This window comes from Rhinolophus ferrumequinum, chromosome 3 (assembly GCF_004115265.2).
Source record: "Rhinolophus ferrumequinum isolate MPI-CBG mRhiFer1 chromosome 3, mRhiFer1_v1.p, whole genome shotgun sequence".
In the NCBI taxonomy this organism is placed as follows: domain Eukaryota; kingdom Metazoa; phylum Chordata; class Mammalia; order Chiroptera; family Rhinolophidae; genus Rhinolophus; species Rhinolophus ferrumequinum.
In genome coordinates, this window is record NC_046286.1 from 19,988,347 (window position 1) to 20,004,349 (window position 16,003).

The 16,003-nt window shown below is 39.3% G+C and overlaps 1 protein-coding gene across 1 annotated transcript in view; it reads right to left on the reverse strand.

Moving 5' to 3' along the window:
* PKHD1 (PKHD1 ciliary IPT domain containing fibrocystin/polyductin) overlaps positions 1-16,003 on the reverse strand; it is a 429,832-nt gene that overhangs the window by 355,988 nt on the left and 57,841 nt on the right. The window contains exons 29-33 of the mRNA XM_033102675.1: positions 12,753-12,948; positions 11,989-12,056; positions 8,991-10,598; positions 6,686-6,829; positions 1,068-1,287 (exon numbers count right to left, since the gene is read on the reverse strand). Of these exons, the coding sequence (XP_032958566.1) occupies positions 1,068-1,287; positions 6,686-6,829; positions 8,991-10,598; positions 11,989-12,056; positions 12,753-12,948 (2,236 nt within the window). The remainder of the gene's footprint in view (positions 1-1,067; positions 1,288-6,685; positions 6,830-8,990; positions 10,599-11,988; positions 12,057-12,752; positions 12,949-16,003) is intronic.

The window sequence follows — 16,003 nt, forward strand, 5'->3', positions numbered from 1 at the left end:
TAAGACCTACTCCAAAAATAAGCCCCAGTTAAGATCCTTGGCGAGACGGACGCATTTAGTATGTTAGGACGATGTTCCAGAAGAAGATGACATGACTGTATTTGAATAAATGTAGATTGTTGTACATGAAAAAATAAGGCATCCCCTGAAAATACACCCTAATGCACCTTTTGGAGCAAAATTTAATATAAGACCCAGTCTTATTTTCGGGGAAACACGGTAAACACACACCTCAGGTGGCAAACATACTAAAATACATACACACACTGTCTCAGTACACCGAAAAGCCATGAAAAGGACTGGTCATCTCTTTCATTCTGGGTCATTGGTCTTGTTGAGTTATTTATTTATTTTTAATGGGAAAGTAGCTCTTCATTAAATAATTAGATATAAGCACTCCACCCAGATAAGAAGTAAAGAAGGATGCAGGGCCATGTTAAGCATGAAAAAAAAAAAAAATCACACTGCATTGGGAAAGAAATGCTTGTGGAAATTAAGGCCATCCAGAATTACATGGTCACACTTTTTTTTTTTTTTAATTTGTTTAGAAAAGGGAGTTTTACCTGGAAAGTAGTGGTATTTGTTTGTTTCTTAAGTTCAAAGACCCCTTCTAAGCTTATGGCTTCTAAATCCTAGACCTATAGTAATTCTGCCTAGGCATCCCCGCTGCCTTTGAATAAACATTGTACAATCTGCTGGATTTCTCTATGACTTTTTTTCATACTTGTGAATCTGTTTGGAAAGAAAAGAAAAAGGAAAGGGGGAAAAGAGCCTTCTGTTTTTCATAATGTCTAATCTTTTTCCCCATTGGCATTCACCAGATGTTGCTTTGGATCAGAAGATAAATATTAAAATCTAAGCAAGAACAAAGCAGCCTGTTTACTGGGCAGATTTTTCAGATGTTCTCTTGAACACTTGAAAAGACAGGAGATGCTTTGATATGCAGGCTGGCTGGAATCCACAGTGGAATGGTCCCACATCCTCCCAGCCTCTAGTTCCTGCTGCCTCCACCAGTCCATTGGCCACGCATTCGAGGGGAAGGGCAGGGAGGACAACTACGGGCTCACCTGATGAAGAGGCCTGAGAATGATGGAAAGACTGACTCTGTCCGGTGATCTGGTGCAAAGTGGCATTGGATACTTTCCTCACAGATGTAGAGGTAAGGCCACAAGTCAGGCAGTCTCTGTGTCCCCACGGTGACAGTCAAATCACATTGCACATAGGTTCGGCTGGAGGTTTCACAGCTCTCCTCCTCAGGCTTCAGGTCACACAGGGAAGCCAAGGACCCTGCAGGAAACATCACCATGAGGTTAGTTAATAACCACGGAAAGAACTGAAGGCCTCGCATTGTTACATAAATGAAGTCCTTGTGTTGTCCTTTAACTAACAGGAAAACAATCAATTTACTTTAAAAAAAAAGTGTATTATGTGCACATAATACATGCAGAAGACTATAAGTAACATGTTTTGTAAAATACGAATTATTATAATAAGAAAACTGCATGTGCGTCTACCAGCCAACAAAAGGTCTAAAAGAGCTGCGATGCTCTCGCATCCGTATGCTCCTCACCAAGTGCTCAGAAACTTCTTCCTCTCAGAACGCCTTCCTCCTTCTCAGAAACAACCACTTGCATTTTTTAAATAGTTGTCTCACATGCTTTGTATTCCCAAACAAGAGATTGTTGGGTTTCCTTTGTTGTAAAATTTTACAAAATAGAATACATGACATATGAGTCTTGACCTGATTTTTTTCAATCAATATTATATTTCCAAGAATTGTCCATGTTATCACACGTTACTGTTGTTCAATACTGCATTGTATGAACATACAATAATATATTTATCTTTTTTCTTACCAATGGACTTTTGGACATTTCCCACTTTTTGCTACTACAAACATGTACAAAATTTTCTCTAGGGCATGTGCTTTTAAATTGCTTATTTATAGGGTAGGTACAAGATCAACTTTACAAGATAGAGCCATATTGTTTTGAAAGTGGTTGTATCATGTTACATTCCTACCAGCTATATTTATCAATTCCCATTATTCCACGTAATTTTCAACACTTAGGAGTATCAGCCTGTTAATTTTGGCCAATCCAGTGCATATACAATTCCATCTCATTGCACCCTTAAACTGTGTTTTCATCACTTTTTAGATCAAACTTTTTATGTGTTTAGTAATAACTCATGTTTCCTCTCCTATGAAATTCCTATTTCTGTCACTTGCCCTTTCTTTTTCTATTGGAATGCTTGCCTTTTTCTTCTTGATTTGTGTTTCTTACGTATTCTGGGTACTAATCCTGTAGAGGTTACATGGTTACTGATACCTTCTCCAGGTTTGGGGCTAGACTTTTCATTCTCTTTATGGGATCATTTGATTAAAAGAAGCTCTTAATTTTCATATATTTATGACTATTAACATTTTGTAAAGAAGAAAGGCAATTACGTGAAGGCCTTTGACCCTTATGCCATTTCTTTATGGGTCATGAGATACAATGTTAAACTCATCAACAAGGCAGACTGGCAGTAACCTTTAACAGGAAGATAAACAAGTCTGTATGTGAGATGGTATTGGAGCAGTTCTGTCTGAAAACCTTAATAAAATAAAAAAGAAATAAGAAAACATTGTGAGCTTGGACCTAAGCCCTACCTACATCACAGTGCTGAATGCAGCAAAGGATAAATAAGATAAGTACATATGAGAGGGTTTGCAGTTACTCAATCACACACAAATTGTTGTTGCTGCTACATATTCCAAAGCATCTGCCACACAGTAGGTTCTCTGTGAATATGTTCTAAATGAATTATAGCAATTAACATGTCTGACAAGTAAGACTCTCAAATGGATAGATGAAACATAAGAACTTTCCAGTTAGTAAGCCCTAGGGCAAGTAAAAACAGGCTCAACACCTATAAAATAATGAACTCATTATGGGTGATTAGGTAGATGCAAATTGACAAGGTGGATTATGAAAAGTACCCAGGGCTGGGATCAGAATCCATGGATTTTTACTCAAGGTTCTGCCACTAAATAGCTGTGTGACCTTAATCACTTTAGCTTTTCATGCCTCATGGAAATGTTAGTTTCCATGAAAAAGTCATGTGGTATAATTCAAGGTATAAATGCAAGAAATCCAAAGATCAAAGATCTTGCTGATTTTATAAACACAAAGTATTAGTTGAACCTAACAGGATGTTTTAGCAATCTATCATGTGAAAAAGTAAAATTCTTGTTTTGTTGTTAGAAGCACAGTTTTGGGGAAAGGTAAAGATAGATGACACCAAAAGCAGCAGCAGAACTTTTTCAGAACGGCACATTTAACACCCCCGCCCCACGGATGAAAAGAAAACACACTTGTATTGTGGTATCAGAACAAGCAAAACAATAATTAGGAAAGTTTAAGTTCTAGGCTATCATCTACATCCCAGAATGTGAAGCATTGCTTTTTTCATTGTACAAAGTCAAACTAAGAAATAAAACTCAAAGCAAGGGTCAGAATTCAAAGTGACCTTAGCAAATTAGAGAAGTTAAGAGAAATAAACAAAAGACCAAATGAAAATAGTAAGGCAGTAAACCACAGAAGAAATAAAGAAATCATATAAATATGAGGACAGTCCAGCTGTGCACAGTCATGTTAGAAAGAAAGAAAGAAAAAATAACTTGGAATAATAGGTAACAGAGATTATAAACCAGCAAGACAGCAGTATAATTTTAAAAACAAATATGACGGGCAGCCGGATGGCTCAGTTGGTTAGAGCGTGAGCTCTTAACAACAGGTTTGCCGGTTTGATTCCCACATGGGCCAGTGAGCTGCGCCCTTCATAACTAGATTGAAGACAACGAGCTGCCACTGAGCTGCCAGAGGGGCGGCTCAGTTGGTTAGAGAGCGAGCTCTTAACAACAGTGTTGCCGGTTCGATTTCCACGTGGGATGGTGGGCTGTGCCTCCTGCAACGAAGATTAAAAACAGCGACTGGACTTGGAGCTGAGCTGCACCTTCCACAACCAAACTGAAGGACAATGACTTAGAGCTGATGGCCCCTGGAGAAACACACTGTTCCCCAATGTTCCCCCAATAAAAATTAAAAATTTTAAAAAATTAAAGAAAAAAACAAATACGAGATCAGATTATTAGGTTGGTGCAAAAGTAATTGCGGTTTTTTGCAATTGTTTTTAACCTTTTAAACTGCAATTACTTTTGCACCAACCTAATATCGTGTATGCAGGCATTTTATGACGCTACCCAATATGGCCAGAACTTGCTTACACAGAAGAGCTAACTAGTTTTAGGCTTCAAATTAGGAAAGAATGTCAGAATTCAGAGAGGGCTCAGAAGAGCTATACCCAAATGTTTACTTGTTGGAAAGTTTCATATTCAGTAGGTCCCAAGACTTCACATTTCTCACAAACTCCCAGGTGATGCTGCTATTGCTACTCCAGCAAAAATAATAACAATAATAGTACTTTCTCAAGAATTCTCAAAATAATATAATTCTCAATAGTATTATCACTGAGAACCACTGCATTAGAAGGACTGAGATTATTCAGTTTTCCAAAGGGCAGCCAGCTGATTAACGCTGAAAAAAGTAGAGTAAGGGAGCGTTAGTTAAACAAAAGGATGGATTTCTCTAAGCATGGCAACTGTGAAATACTTTTAAATGTTGCTGCTGTGAAATCATCCTCCAAAAAAAATATTTTAAAATATAATAGTCTTAACTAAATTAGTTATACTCAGTCCTCTCTGAACGTAGGGGAATTATTAGTGGTTTCCAATAATTTGTGAGACGCACTCCCTTCAATCATTTGATGCCCTTTAGAGACAAACGTCATAGAAACAAAAAAAATACACAACCATATGCTCAAAATGTTTTATTCAATTTCAGGTGTTGGATAGAATCCCTGAATACCATCTAGGATCCTAAGTAAGAAATCAGTGGAACTGGTTTTTACCAGTTCGTCTCCATCTTTAGACACTATAATTGAAAGACTTTTTTTAAAAAGGAAAAAGGAAAATAAGTCTAATTATCCATTTCCCTAAACTAAATAAGCAGCTCTTGCACAATCAATGAGTGTTTGGTGACACCTAGTGGCAATGGTAAGAGTTACAGCTCACAACTTGCCTCTTAAAAATCACAGAATGTTAAGAAGTCCTGTTCTAATACTTAATCAAATCTTTTAAAATATAATAATTTCTATTATTCCACTCCTAGGAGTTATCAAACTTCCAATACCACAATTAACTGACCTTGAAACCTCATTTTTTACAAGATTTTTATCTTGTACTTCTAGTTAAAATTAATTGTCTTGAAATAATACTAAGAGGCTTAAAAAGTTAATTTAAGCAGTATATATGTGAAAGCCTTTTAAAAAAAAAACTGTAGCAGTATTAGTTAACTATTAGAACCTAATTGTGGAGTCTTGGTTTTCTGTTGCCACGGTTTCCTAACTCCTACGTTATTCTTTCATCAAGCATTAACTTTGCTCATACACCGGGGCAGCACTCTTCTATGCACAGGAGGTAGAGTGAAGAATGAAAACAGACAACATCTGAGACTTAAATCTTTTACTGCATCTTAAGTTTCCTGTTATGGAACTTTTTCATTAAATTTACTTGGTTACCTATTGTGGAATTTTAAATGGAATAATCTCTCTTCCACAATGTTCTGCTTATATATGATGATAATATAATAGAACTCAATTGCTAGTATTTTAAACAAGAATTGTTTCTCCTCCTTCTCTTTCTCCCCCTCCTTCTCCTCCTCTTCCTTCTTGTCCAAGACAATCCAATGTAAACTACCATCACAATAGTATTATCCATCATGGAATTTTTGTTCAAGCTCAGGTGAAGTGATACCCTATGAATCCTTCACCCACATTCCAGTTGCAAACACATATTAGGCATATAACTTAAAGTATTGTACAGAAAGCATGTGTGCAAATGATTTTCAAGGATACAAGTACAAGATCTATGATTATGCAAACAAGACAAGCACCTGGCTATGCTGTTTCTGTAGGAATAATGGCAATTTCTTCCCTTTGACTTGTCTTTTTCTCTGAAGCTCAATGGGTAATTATCCTGTGTTATAAAGCCCCATCACGGCACTATCAAAGTTTCGCACCTTCTTTTCTAAGAAGCTGAAAACAGTGAGAGATCATAATGTTTTACTGAGTAAGGGCTCAAATAATTACCTGAACGTTACAGAATCAGAGGACGATAGGCTCTTTTGCCTATAAGAATACAAGAACTGAACACATTAGGCAAATATGGAAGAGAAATCTAGCTTGACGATCTAATCCCTTCACTTGTACCTCCAGTAAGCAGATGTTTTCAGCAGCCCCACCCCAGAACAAGACCAAGGGATTGTTTTCTCCACAGTGTCTAAAGCTAGCCTTGAAACCAATATTCAGAACTCAGAATTACTTTCTCCATCATAGGACTACAATCAAGAACAGAGGTGATACATTTTTTGTTGCCATTAATATAACAAAAGAGATGAACCATTTTAACAGGTGGTCCCTGATTCTAACTACCATTTTAGATGGGGAGAAAAGAAATTCTTTCCCCAGGAACACATAGTAAAATTAGGAATCGGTACAGCATTAATTACAAAAATAGAGTTAACCAAAGAATATTATTTTCATACATCCTCTTCAAAGAAAAAAATATGACATTTTCACTGACCATCCAGGGGAAGAACCAAACAGCTGAAGGCAGACACTGTAGCGTTAGCCAAGACTTGGCAGGGAGCACCACACACAGCAGCTGAGATGTTCCCTGGAGAAAATCCTGCTCCAAACACATGCATAAGTCTTCCACCCAGGCAGCCTTTAAGAGAAAACGACACGTTCATGATCATAGAGGCAAATCTCTCTTTCTTTACTTAACCCAAAATTCAAATCCATGCTTCTTTGCTGCCTATCATTCTTTTTATGCCCTCCAGATGCCACACAACTGGCTTTAGGTCCCCGATATCCTCAGTTGATTCTCATTTAGCTCTAGCTTCCAGAGCCATAGTCCTTGTTTGTCAGATCCCAATCATATTCAACAACCTATTAAAAACATGATAATTTTTATAAGGAAAAGTAATGCTTATTTATAGTTGTTAAATTTTTTATACAAAAAAAATATAAAATGAAAGTAGAAGTTTCCCGAATCGCCTATCTAACTCCCCAGAGGTAGCCATGTATGGAGTGTTTTGTAAATCCTTCCAGAATCTTCTAAGCATACGTATTTTCATACAAAGACATCTCTCTATGCATATTCTTCTACAAGAATATGGTTTTTAAAGATATAATATCTTTAAAAGAATATGGTTTTTAAAGATATAGTATAGACACTTTTCCAAATACATATATATATATATATATGCCTAACTCATCATTTTAATAGCTACTTAGAATTCCGTTATATGATTATGCCATAATCTATTTAGCTATTTTCCTATTGATTGATACTTTTATTATTTATCCTCTCTATTTTATTCAAATACGTGCAATGAACAGTACACATATTTGAGTAAAACTGCTGCAAATGCTTAGAAGTGGAATTTCTAGGTCAAGGGAAATGTAAACGTGTAATTTTGATGAATACTGTCCTATTTCTCTCCAAAATAATGTTGCACCGTCTTAGACTCCTATCAGCCCTGTATGAGAGTGCCTGTCCCTGATGGGTAAACTGTATGACAATTCTTAACAAATAACGGATTTTGCTTTGGTCTGAGAACCAGTAAAGGTAACTGTCAGTAGGACACTCGGACATGTGGCAGGTGGCAATGTCTCGTCCACACTGAGGTAGAGTTCCCGTTGCTACTGCCTTCATATCAAGTCTCGGTGGTACTTAGACACTCACCTGACAAACTCAAGAGTACCACTTGGCTTAAGGGTACATTTCGTACCCCTGCTTTCTCACTATAAAAGTGATGGATCTTAGAGAGTAAAAGGGGAACTAGGGATAATCCAGCCCAAACCCCTTTATGAAATAAGGAACCTGAGGCTTAGAAAGTTAGCCAACTAAGTCACTGACAGACCAGGGACCAAAATTCTGATCCTTGTTGCATTCCACCCAGCTGAAGCCAGACCAATTTGTTCTAAGAAAATGTTTGGCTAGTACTTCATCAGTCTAAGATTCAGCTCCCATAATTTCCTGTGCACTTTGTGCATCACAATCAAATTTGAGCTATCTCAAGTGCATTAAGGCTTTAAATAAACAGAAACCGAAACCATCGTGGCAAGAAAAGGCAAGGCAAACTCTAGTGTATCTAAAAGGAGAAAAAAGTTCAACCAATGTATTCTATTCCGTTCAATTATTTGTGGAGTATGAATTCATCTGTGAAATATTACAAAGTGATAAAAATTAATCATATTTAATAAGTTTAAAATAATTTAAATTGACACATAGGTCGAAAAATAGGTGAAGGCATTTACGTTCTACTTAAATGATCAAATCGTGAGCCCTTATAAATGGTATTATTTAATTTAGAACACAAAATTAAATGGCTTTAATTCATCAGATTAAAACACAATCACACACTTAGAGAATATGCACAATTCCCTTATTAAAAAACAAAGCCTCATACACGGCGCATGAGAAAGACAAGTTTCAGGAGGAAACTGAGACTGTAAGAGGCCAATCAGGCTTCTCTCTCCTTCAGAATGATGTTGATTGCCCACCTTTTAGAGTAGTGAGAGTAGCTATTACTGTGTTTCCCGAATTTTAATATAATATAAGACGGCATATAATATAATATAATATAATATAACAACATGATATAATATAGTATAACATAATATAATATCAGGTATAATATAATATAATACAATACAATATAATACAATATAATACCAGGTCTTATATAAGACTGGGTCTTATATTAATTTTTGCTCCAAAAGATGCATTAGAGCTGATGGTCCAGCTAGGTCTTATTTTCGGGGAGACACGGTAGTCCACTCACATAAAGAAAGTGCTCTGTCTTATTTGCTCGACTTACCGAAGTTCTCGGCCACTGCTGTGACAGTAGCTCTCGATGTGAACACCAGGGTAGACGAGGCCCACCCTCTGAGGCAGTCATAACCTCTGACGTGGTACTCCCCGGCAGGAAGGAATGGGACCACACACTGGAGAACTGTGTGGTTGCCCGTGACACCCACACAGGGGGACATCCCAATAAAAATGTCCACGTTCACAGCTCCTGAGATCCGGGCCACCACAAAGGTTAAGATGTCATCAGTGTGAGAAACAGAGAGCAATTCTGGGGTGAACGTGTTGCTGTAGTCAATGACTCCCATCGGGTGTGAAAGCCCGTCTATCTCTATGTCCAGGACCACAGAGCCGTTCCCTGCAGGAACGACGCACTGGATGAGCTCGGCGCTGATATTCACCATCAGGCAGGCCTGCTGGCCAAGGTAGACCAATGTGCTGTTCCGTCCTCTCAGGGCTGTGCCCTCTATGGTCAAGAGGCTTCCACCATGTATGCTGAAATTCTTGGGGAAATAATGAAACACCTGAGGCGAAATATAGAAGAGTCTGGAAGCATTGCCAAAACATGCATATCCATATCTTGTATGAATTATTGACAGGTAGTGGAGTCCTGGGTTCAAGTCATTTATCCAGCATGCCATGTGGCTTGCATTAAAGAAAGTGACAATGCAAGGAAGATAGTCATCCAAATACACCATCGGTTCATCAGCTGTGGTGCCTAACCTCTGACCTCTAACCAGCACTGTAGTCAAAGACCCACTGGCGTTAGTGGTCAAGGCATCCACTACAGGAGTCGTCTCTTCCCTCAAGAAAAGAGTGCAATTCCCCTGACACTCACTGGGTAGCCCATTGACCAGCACTGTGACATTCAGAGTGAAGAAAGTGCCAGGCAAGGTGTCACCCACCAGGTTAATCTGGCAGATGACAGTCTGGTCTCCCAAGCTCAAAATCACACAAGTAAAAGGACCCGAAAGATCAACCTGAACTGACCTCCTCCTAGAGTTGAGAGCAAACCCCCTCACCGTGAGTACCGTCCCGCCACAAGCAGACCCCTGTGTTGGGAAGATGGCCGTGACCTGAGGCGGCACCACAAATTGCTGGGGCACTGCAGACATGTTAGCAAACCCCATCTGCTTCTGACGTACTTGAAGAGGATAGACGCCGGCCTCCAAACTGTGAAGAGGAAAGGAGCACCCAAACAGGCTCATGTTGCTTCTGAAGGACTGTGTCTCAAGATGACAGTCCAAGCCCCCCAGGAGAATCACCGAGTTGGAGAGGTTATTTCCTTCCACAATGAGTCTCAGGCTGCCATTCGTGATCTCTCCTCGCACAGCAGTGACCACTGGTGTTGCGGCCACCTCATATGAGAAGGTAAAGTCCTTCCCCACCAAGCGTGGTGCAGGTCCTTGGGTGAAGGACATGTTGCCAGCCCAGACCTCCACGGGGGCTGGGACCGTGAGAATGTCTGCCTCCGGCAGCAGGGAGGCAGGCGGCGTCTCACACCAGACGTTCGTCTCCGTTGAGTTCACAATGTCACAGGACCGATTGCCCACAAGCACCCAAAGTAAAGCTGGCTCCCTGCTGAACCCCACTCCTGAGATGCTGATGATGGTTCCACCTAAAACACGAATATCAAAAACAAAACTTAAAAGCTGGTGTTCAGTACTAGGAACTCACACACTTGTGTAAGCCCCAGAGCAGTTAAGTGGAGGATGGGGTTAAATGTTAGTGAAACCCCAACTATCTCACCTCACCCCATCAATACCAAATTTGTGATCATTTTGACAGGAGTCAGACGGGCTGAAATTCACGTAATAGTCAAACTAAATTGTTATGTAGGAAGGATGTTTATAATATTTAAGACAAAATTTTCAAGTATATTGATAGATCCTAGAAGCCACTACTTCTATCCACTTGTACACTAATGAAAAGTCAAATTTCTTGAAGTATTCTTGTCATCTGCTCTGTTATCGGACATGTTAGTCTATATTAGTATATATTGTGTAGAGACTATATGTATATTTTTATATACATATATACAATTCATACATTAATAAAAATCAAATTCCTTAATTTTCTTATCTACCATACTACCTGACATGTTGTTTCATGTTATGCTATGTATTATTATGTGGAGTATAAGTATATCATTCTACATATTCAACTTACACACTAATGAAAATTCAACTTTGGTGAAGCCTTCTACTTATCTTTTATATTATTTTGTATAATATTCCAATATTCCAAATGTTAAGTATTTGCATATGTGTGCGTGTATAGATATATAGATATATATATGACATACCAAGAGCCATTGAAATACTGAAACACGCTCGTGAATTTACTGCTATATTCATAGACTTTGTCTCGCACTCTAGCTGAGAGACAATCAAACCCATCTTCAGGACGGGTTGGAGCAACGTACCCCACATCATTCGCAAACTCAAAAAGGATAACGTGCTATTTCATACACTATCACAATGATTATTTACACGCAGGTATATAGCTTTCAATTTTTTTCTGAAAATGAATAGTTGTCTAGAGTTCTCTATTTGCCTTGTCCTTACATCGCCCATACTGGCATTCGTGTTTCTGACTTCTTCTGGGTCCTTCATCTGCATCCCTAGAGGAAAGTGAAGACACCGAACTTCATTCCTCCTCTCCTTGCACATGTAGTATCTAAAAGAATAATGCAGGAAGCTCTTCCCTATTTTTCTAACATCCATTTGAGATGTGCTAGCCATTAGATGTTTTAGCCTCTTTCTATTACAAAAGGAAATATCTCCTTTTCATAAAAATTCTATAATTTCCTGAGCTTACTGAGCTAAGGAATCCCCAAGTTTTCATACCCTTCAAAGTACACCACCCAGTTCCTGGAGCAGAAGGAAAACTCTTCTCCCTGCTACCCATTTCTAATCTCACTGGTGAGTTAATCCAGGAAGAGAATCTGAATATCCAGCAAGTAGATTTACTGGGTAAATGATACCAGTCACATCAGAGTCACTCACCCAGAAGGGATCCACAGCAAGGCTCAATGCCGAAAACTTCTGTGATGTACAGGATGTGGAGATCGACCCTACAGAAAATGGGGAGATTGCCAAGAAATCACTGAGAGAGTTAAAAGAAGAGAAAGGAAGGAGTAAGACAGAAGAGGTGAGGTGTATGTATGTGGGGAAGAAGAAGAGAGCAGTGATGGAGAGCAAGCTGCCTAACAGAGAAGAAAAGAAATAGTGGGGAAAAGATTTGTGTGGGACATTTTCCTGGACCAGTATCATATGATGGCATCAGTCCCATACCGTTTAGCTAACTTTCTGGAATGAGAAGATGGAACTTCTAGAGAAATGCTGGACAGAGGGACTTCAGGGCTAAGAGGATATAAACATGGCTTGTGCAATAATTGTAAGCCATTTATTCAAAGCCCAAGATAATCTTATTAAAGGTCTTATTTAGTTACAGACCTTTATTAAAGCACACTCTTCCCCCTTCACATATAGATACTCACTCCACACCTACCCCAACCCAAAGCCATGACATCTTAATTCCAGAAAGTTCTCTGTTCCCCAACTGGTAAGCCAAATATTTCCCCTGACTTGGTCTTGAGAGTGAACTGTCCTGTACGGTCTCTAAGACCTGTTTAAATTTTATGATTCTCATGTTTATCCCCTGACTTCAGAAGAAGAAAAAATATAGACCTAACTCAAAACTAGAATTCCTCAATTGAATCTCTAGACCATCAAACAGACCTAAAACCAATGGCAAGTGTCCCCCTTACCCTTCTGATTGAATGTTGACCCCATTGATGGAGACCGAGATTCTATGGAGGCCAGCTGGCAGCGGGGGCAGCACCACCTCCAAACCCTGAGCCGTCTTTGCATGAACCCAAGCCGACGTATCCTGGATGTGGACTTCCACATCCAAATCTGCGTAGTCCCTCGGCAGCGCCATTCCAACGAAAAGAGTCTCACCTCCTGTGTTGAAAAGAATTCATTAGCCTCTGTCAGGGGGTTTGTGGCTTCAATCACCCATCCAATTCTACAATGATCTTTTACAATTAAGTACATGGTCAGCCCTGTGCCTAATACCCTAATTAAGAGTTTTAATGCAAACCTATTTTTTTTCATGAAACTTCTAACAAATCTTTTAATAGAGCTACAGCCTATAATCTCAAGACCATAACAAAGCAAGCATGTCAGGACAATTGTACGCAAGAGGCACACTAATTTATCTTCATGCAAAGGCAAGTCGAGAAGTCATTTTGAGGGCTGATGCTCTCCATAAGCAACAAATAGCACCCCATGTCCTTATTTTTTAACATTTACATGTCTACTGATAGAAGTTTAAAGTTATAGCTGCAGGGTGCACTGAACCTAATAGTAATGCTGCATATGAGTACAGTACTTCACAGTTTATAGAGCATTTTCACATATGTTATCCCATTCGATCCTCATACTATCCTGATGACATATACAAGGCAGTTAGCAGGACCGACATTTAACTTTTGAGGAAACTAAGGTTTAGCAGCCAAAGTCTCATTGCTAATTAATGGAAATGTCAATGCCTGAACCCAGTCTTCTCTTATATTTCAATACCTTTTAACTTTAATTAGCAACTCTACTAAAACATTATATGTATTATAAACACTCTAACTCAATTTCTTTTACCTTAAATATTATAGAGTACCATGAGTAATATGTCACAAGGGACACACAAATAAGGTCTCTGCCCTCAAAGAGACCTCACTGGTCTCTTTGGTGTTGAAATAGCTTCAGTTACAAGACATGCCATAAGAGAGGTGAAAATTAAGCAGGGGGGGGGTTTCAAGTAAGAGCATCATTCAAAATATCAAGAAAGGCCTTCTGGGCAAGATGGGGCTTGAAATTCAATTTGAAAGCTAAGTCCAAAGAGGAAGGATAGAGAAGAAGGGATTCACAATTCAATTCTAAAAACCCAACAGTTTTACCCAAAGTCTTTCATAGCACTTCCTCATTTCATCATCCAGTGGTTTAGAGAGAAGGAAAGAAAACTGGGTGGCTTTCTGAAAGACCAGATACATGTCCATACAGCTAGGAATAGGCCAATTTGATTGTGGTTCTACGGCTGAAGACCAGGAAAGCCAATACTCAAGGGTCTCTACTGAATTCAGTGGGCAGTGGAGACCTCCGAAGTTTTGTAAGCAAGGAAAGAAAATGATTGAAGCTATTTTTCCAATCTATAAGACCGATTGAAGACCTAAGGAAGGAAAATCCACTCTGCAGACAACTGGAGTCTTAACAAGAGCCAAAACTCAAGTATGCGATGGCAGGAGTAAAAATAAACCTACATACATCTCCTGTGTCTCAGTTTGTCCATAGAGACACAGCTTGGGCGAAAGCACCTCTAAGATGCCCGTGGTTGCTAATGTTTGAGAACTACTACAGAGCTGGCATCTGCAGAACACTATAGACAATCAGTCGAGGAGGTTACTTAAAAGAGAAATGTGAAAGAGGAGGGTTTGTGGTGTGTTGAGAAGACTGAACCTACATTCAAATCCCTGCTCTGCCATTGAACAACCTGTGTGCCTGGGTAACTCACTCTGGGCTCTCAAAGCCTGGGATTTTTTCATCAGTAACATGGTAACGGAGCCCACCCCGTGTGGTTAGTTGTAAGGATTAAGTTAAATAACCTAGGACAGCCTCTGGCATAGTACAGTATTCAAAAGCTCTCAATTAACTTCATTTTCTTCCTTGATCCACATCCTCTTTACTTCATCACGTCTTCCCAACCTTATTCCTACTGTGAAGTCTGAAGCCTCAGCGCAGTGAGTTTGAGGACTTTCAGGGCTGAGCAAGAAAAAAGACATGACCACAAGATGGCAGAAGCATAAAAACAAGCTTTCTATGGGTGGTGCTTTCACAGGTGCAGAAATCTCACAGCATGAGACTTTCCAGAGGCAACAATAGGAGACTACCACCCAGAAGGGGAGGAAGGCAGGGAAACTCCTGGGGGAGTGGGAGATCAGAGAGGGGTCTTGTGTGTCTAGAGGATGTCACTCAGCAGCCCGGTGGGTAGTCTTTGGGTCAAAGAGCTGTGAAGTGTGACGGTGGTTTAGAGTCCTTTATAGCCCCCAGGTTAATGTTATCAACGTCTAGCAGATGTTGGGTGCAGTTTTACAGGGTATGCAAAGCAGGCAGCCTCTAAAATATTAAAAATCTGCTTTGGGAGGCTATGTTTAAAATAACTGGGTATGTAAAAATTTTAGTTTGACTTTGGCAGGCTTTTGAGCTAATGGCTCCCAGCCTGCTGTGAAAAAGTAAGTAACATCGGGCCAATATACAGAGGCCATCTTTGGCTCATTAAGATAACACAGTATCTGGCAGAATGATCACATCAATTTCAACAAAGCATTTATTGAGTGCTTGCTCCATCTTAGTTCCTGGGCTAGGTACTCTTACCTACTTTATTTGCAACTTTCACAATAATCTTGAAAGAATTACTCCCACCTAACAGTTAAAGAAACTAAAGATAAAGGAAGTTAAATATCTTGCCCAAGGAGTAGTTGAGCTAGAATTCACTGCAAAAACCAAACTAATGGCCGTGCACATCAAATTCTTCCTCCCCGTCCGCTGCCCCTTCTCCTCTCTTTCTTCGATTTTATCTTAGGTTCGTGGTCACTGCCAACCTAATCTTCTCCAGGATGGAGATGTGCTGCACTCCAACTTCCAAATGAGATTTTCCCAATAGGCTACTACTCTTTGTGGATTTTATACACCATCTTCTTTATTCTGCCTGCAGAAAGATTTAAATGCAAGTATAAATTCTGCAAATAATACATCATGCTGTATATATCAATAACGTGAACTGCTTGGGCTCTTGGTCAATTGTCAAGCTAATCGTAGGGGCCTTTGAGGCACTGATGCAATGTATGAATTCTACTCATTATAGGTAGGAAATTGTATCAAAATCCCAAAACACTGAAATCTGAACAGAACACAGAGCTCCTTCCTCCCTTTTCTACTTCGTTGGGAAGAATCTATACCACTAAGG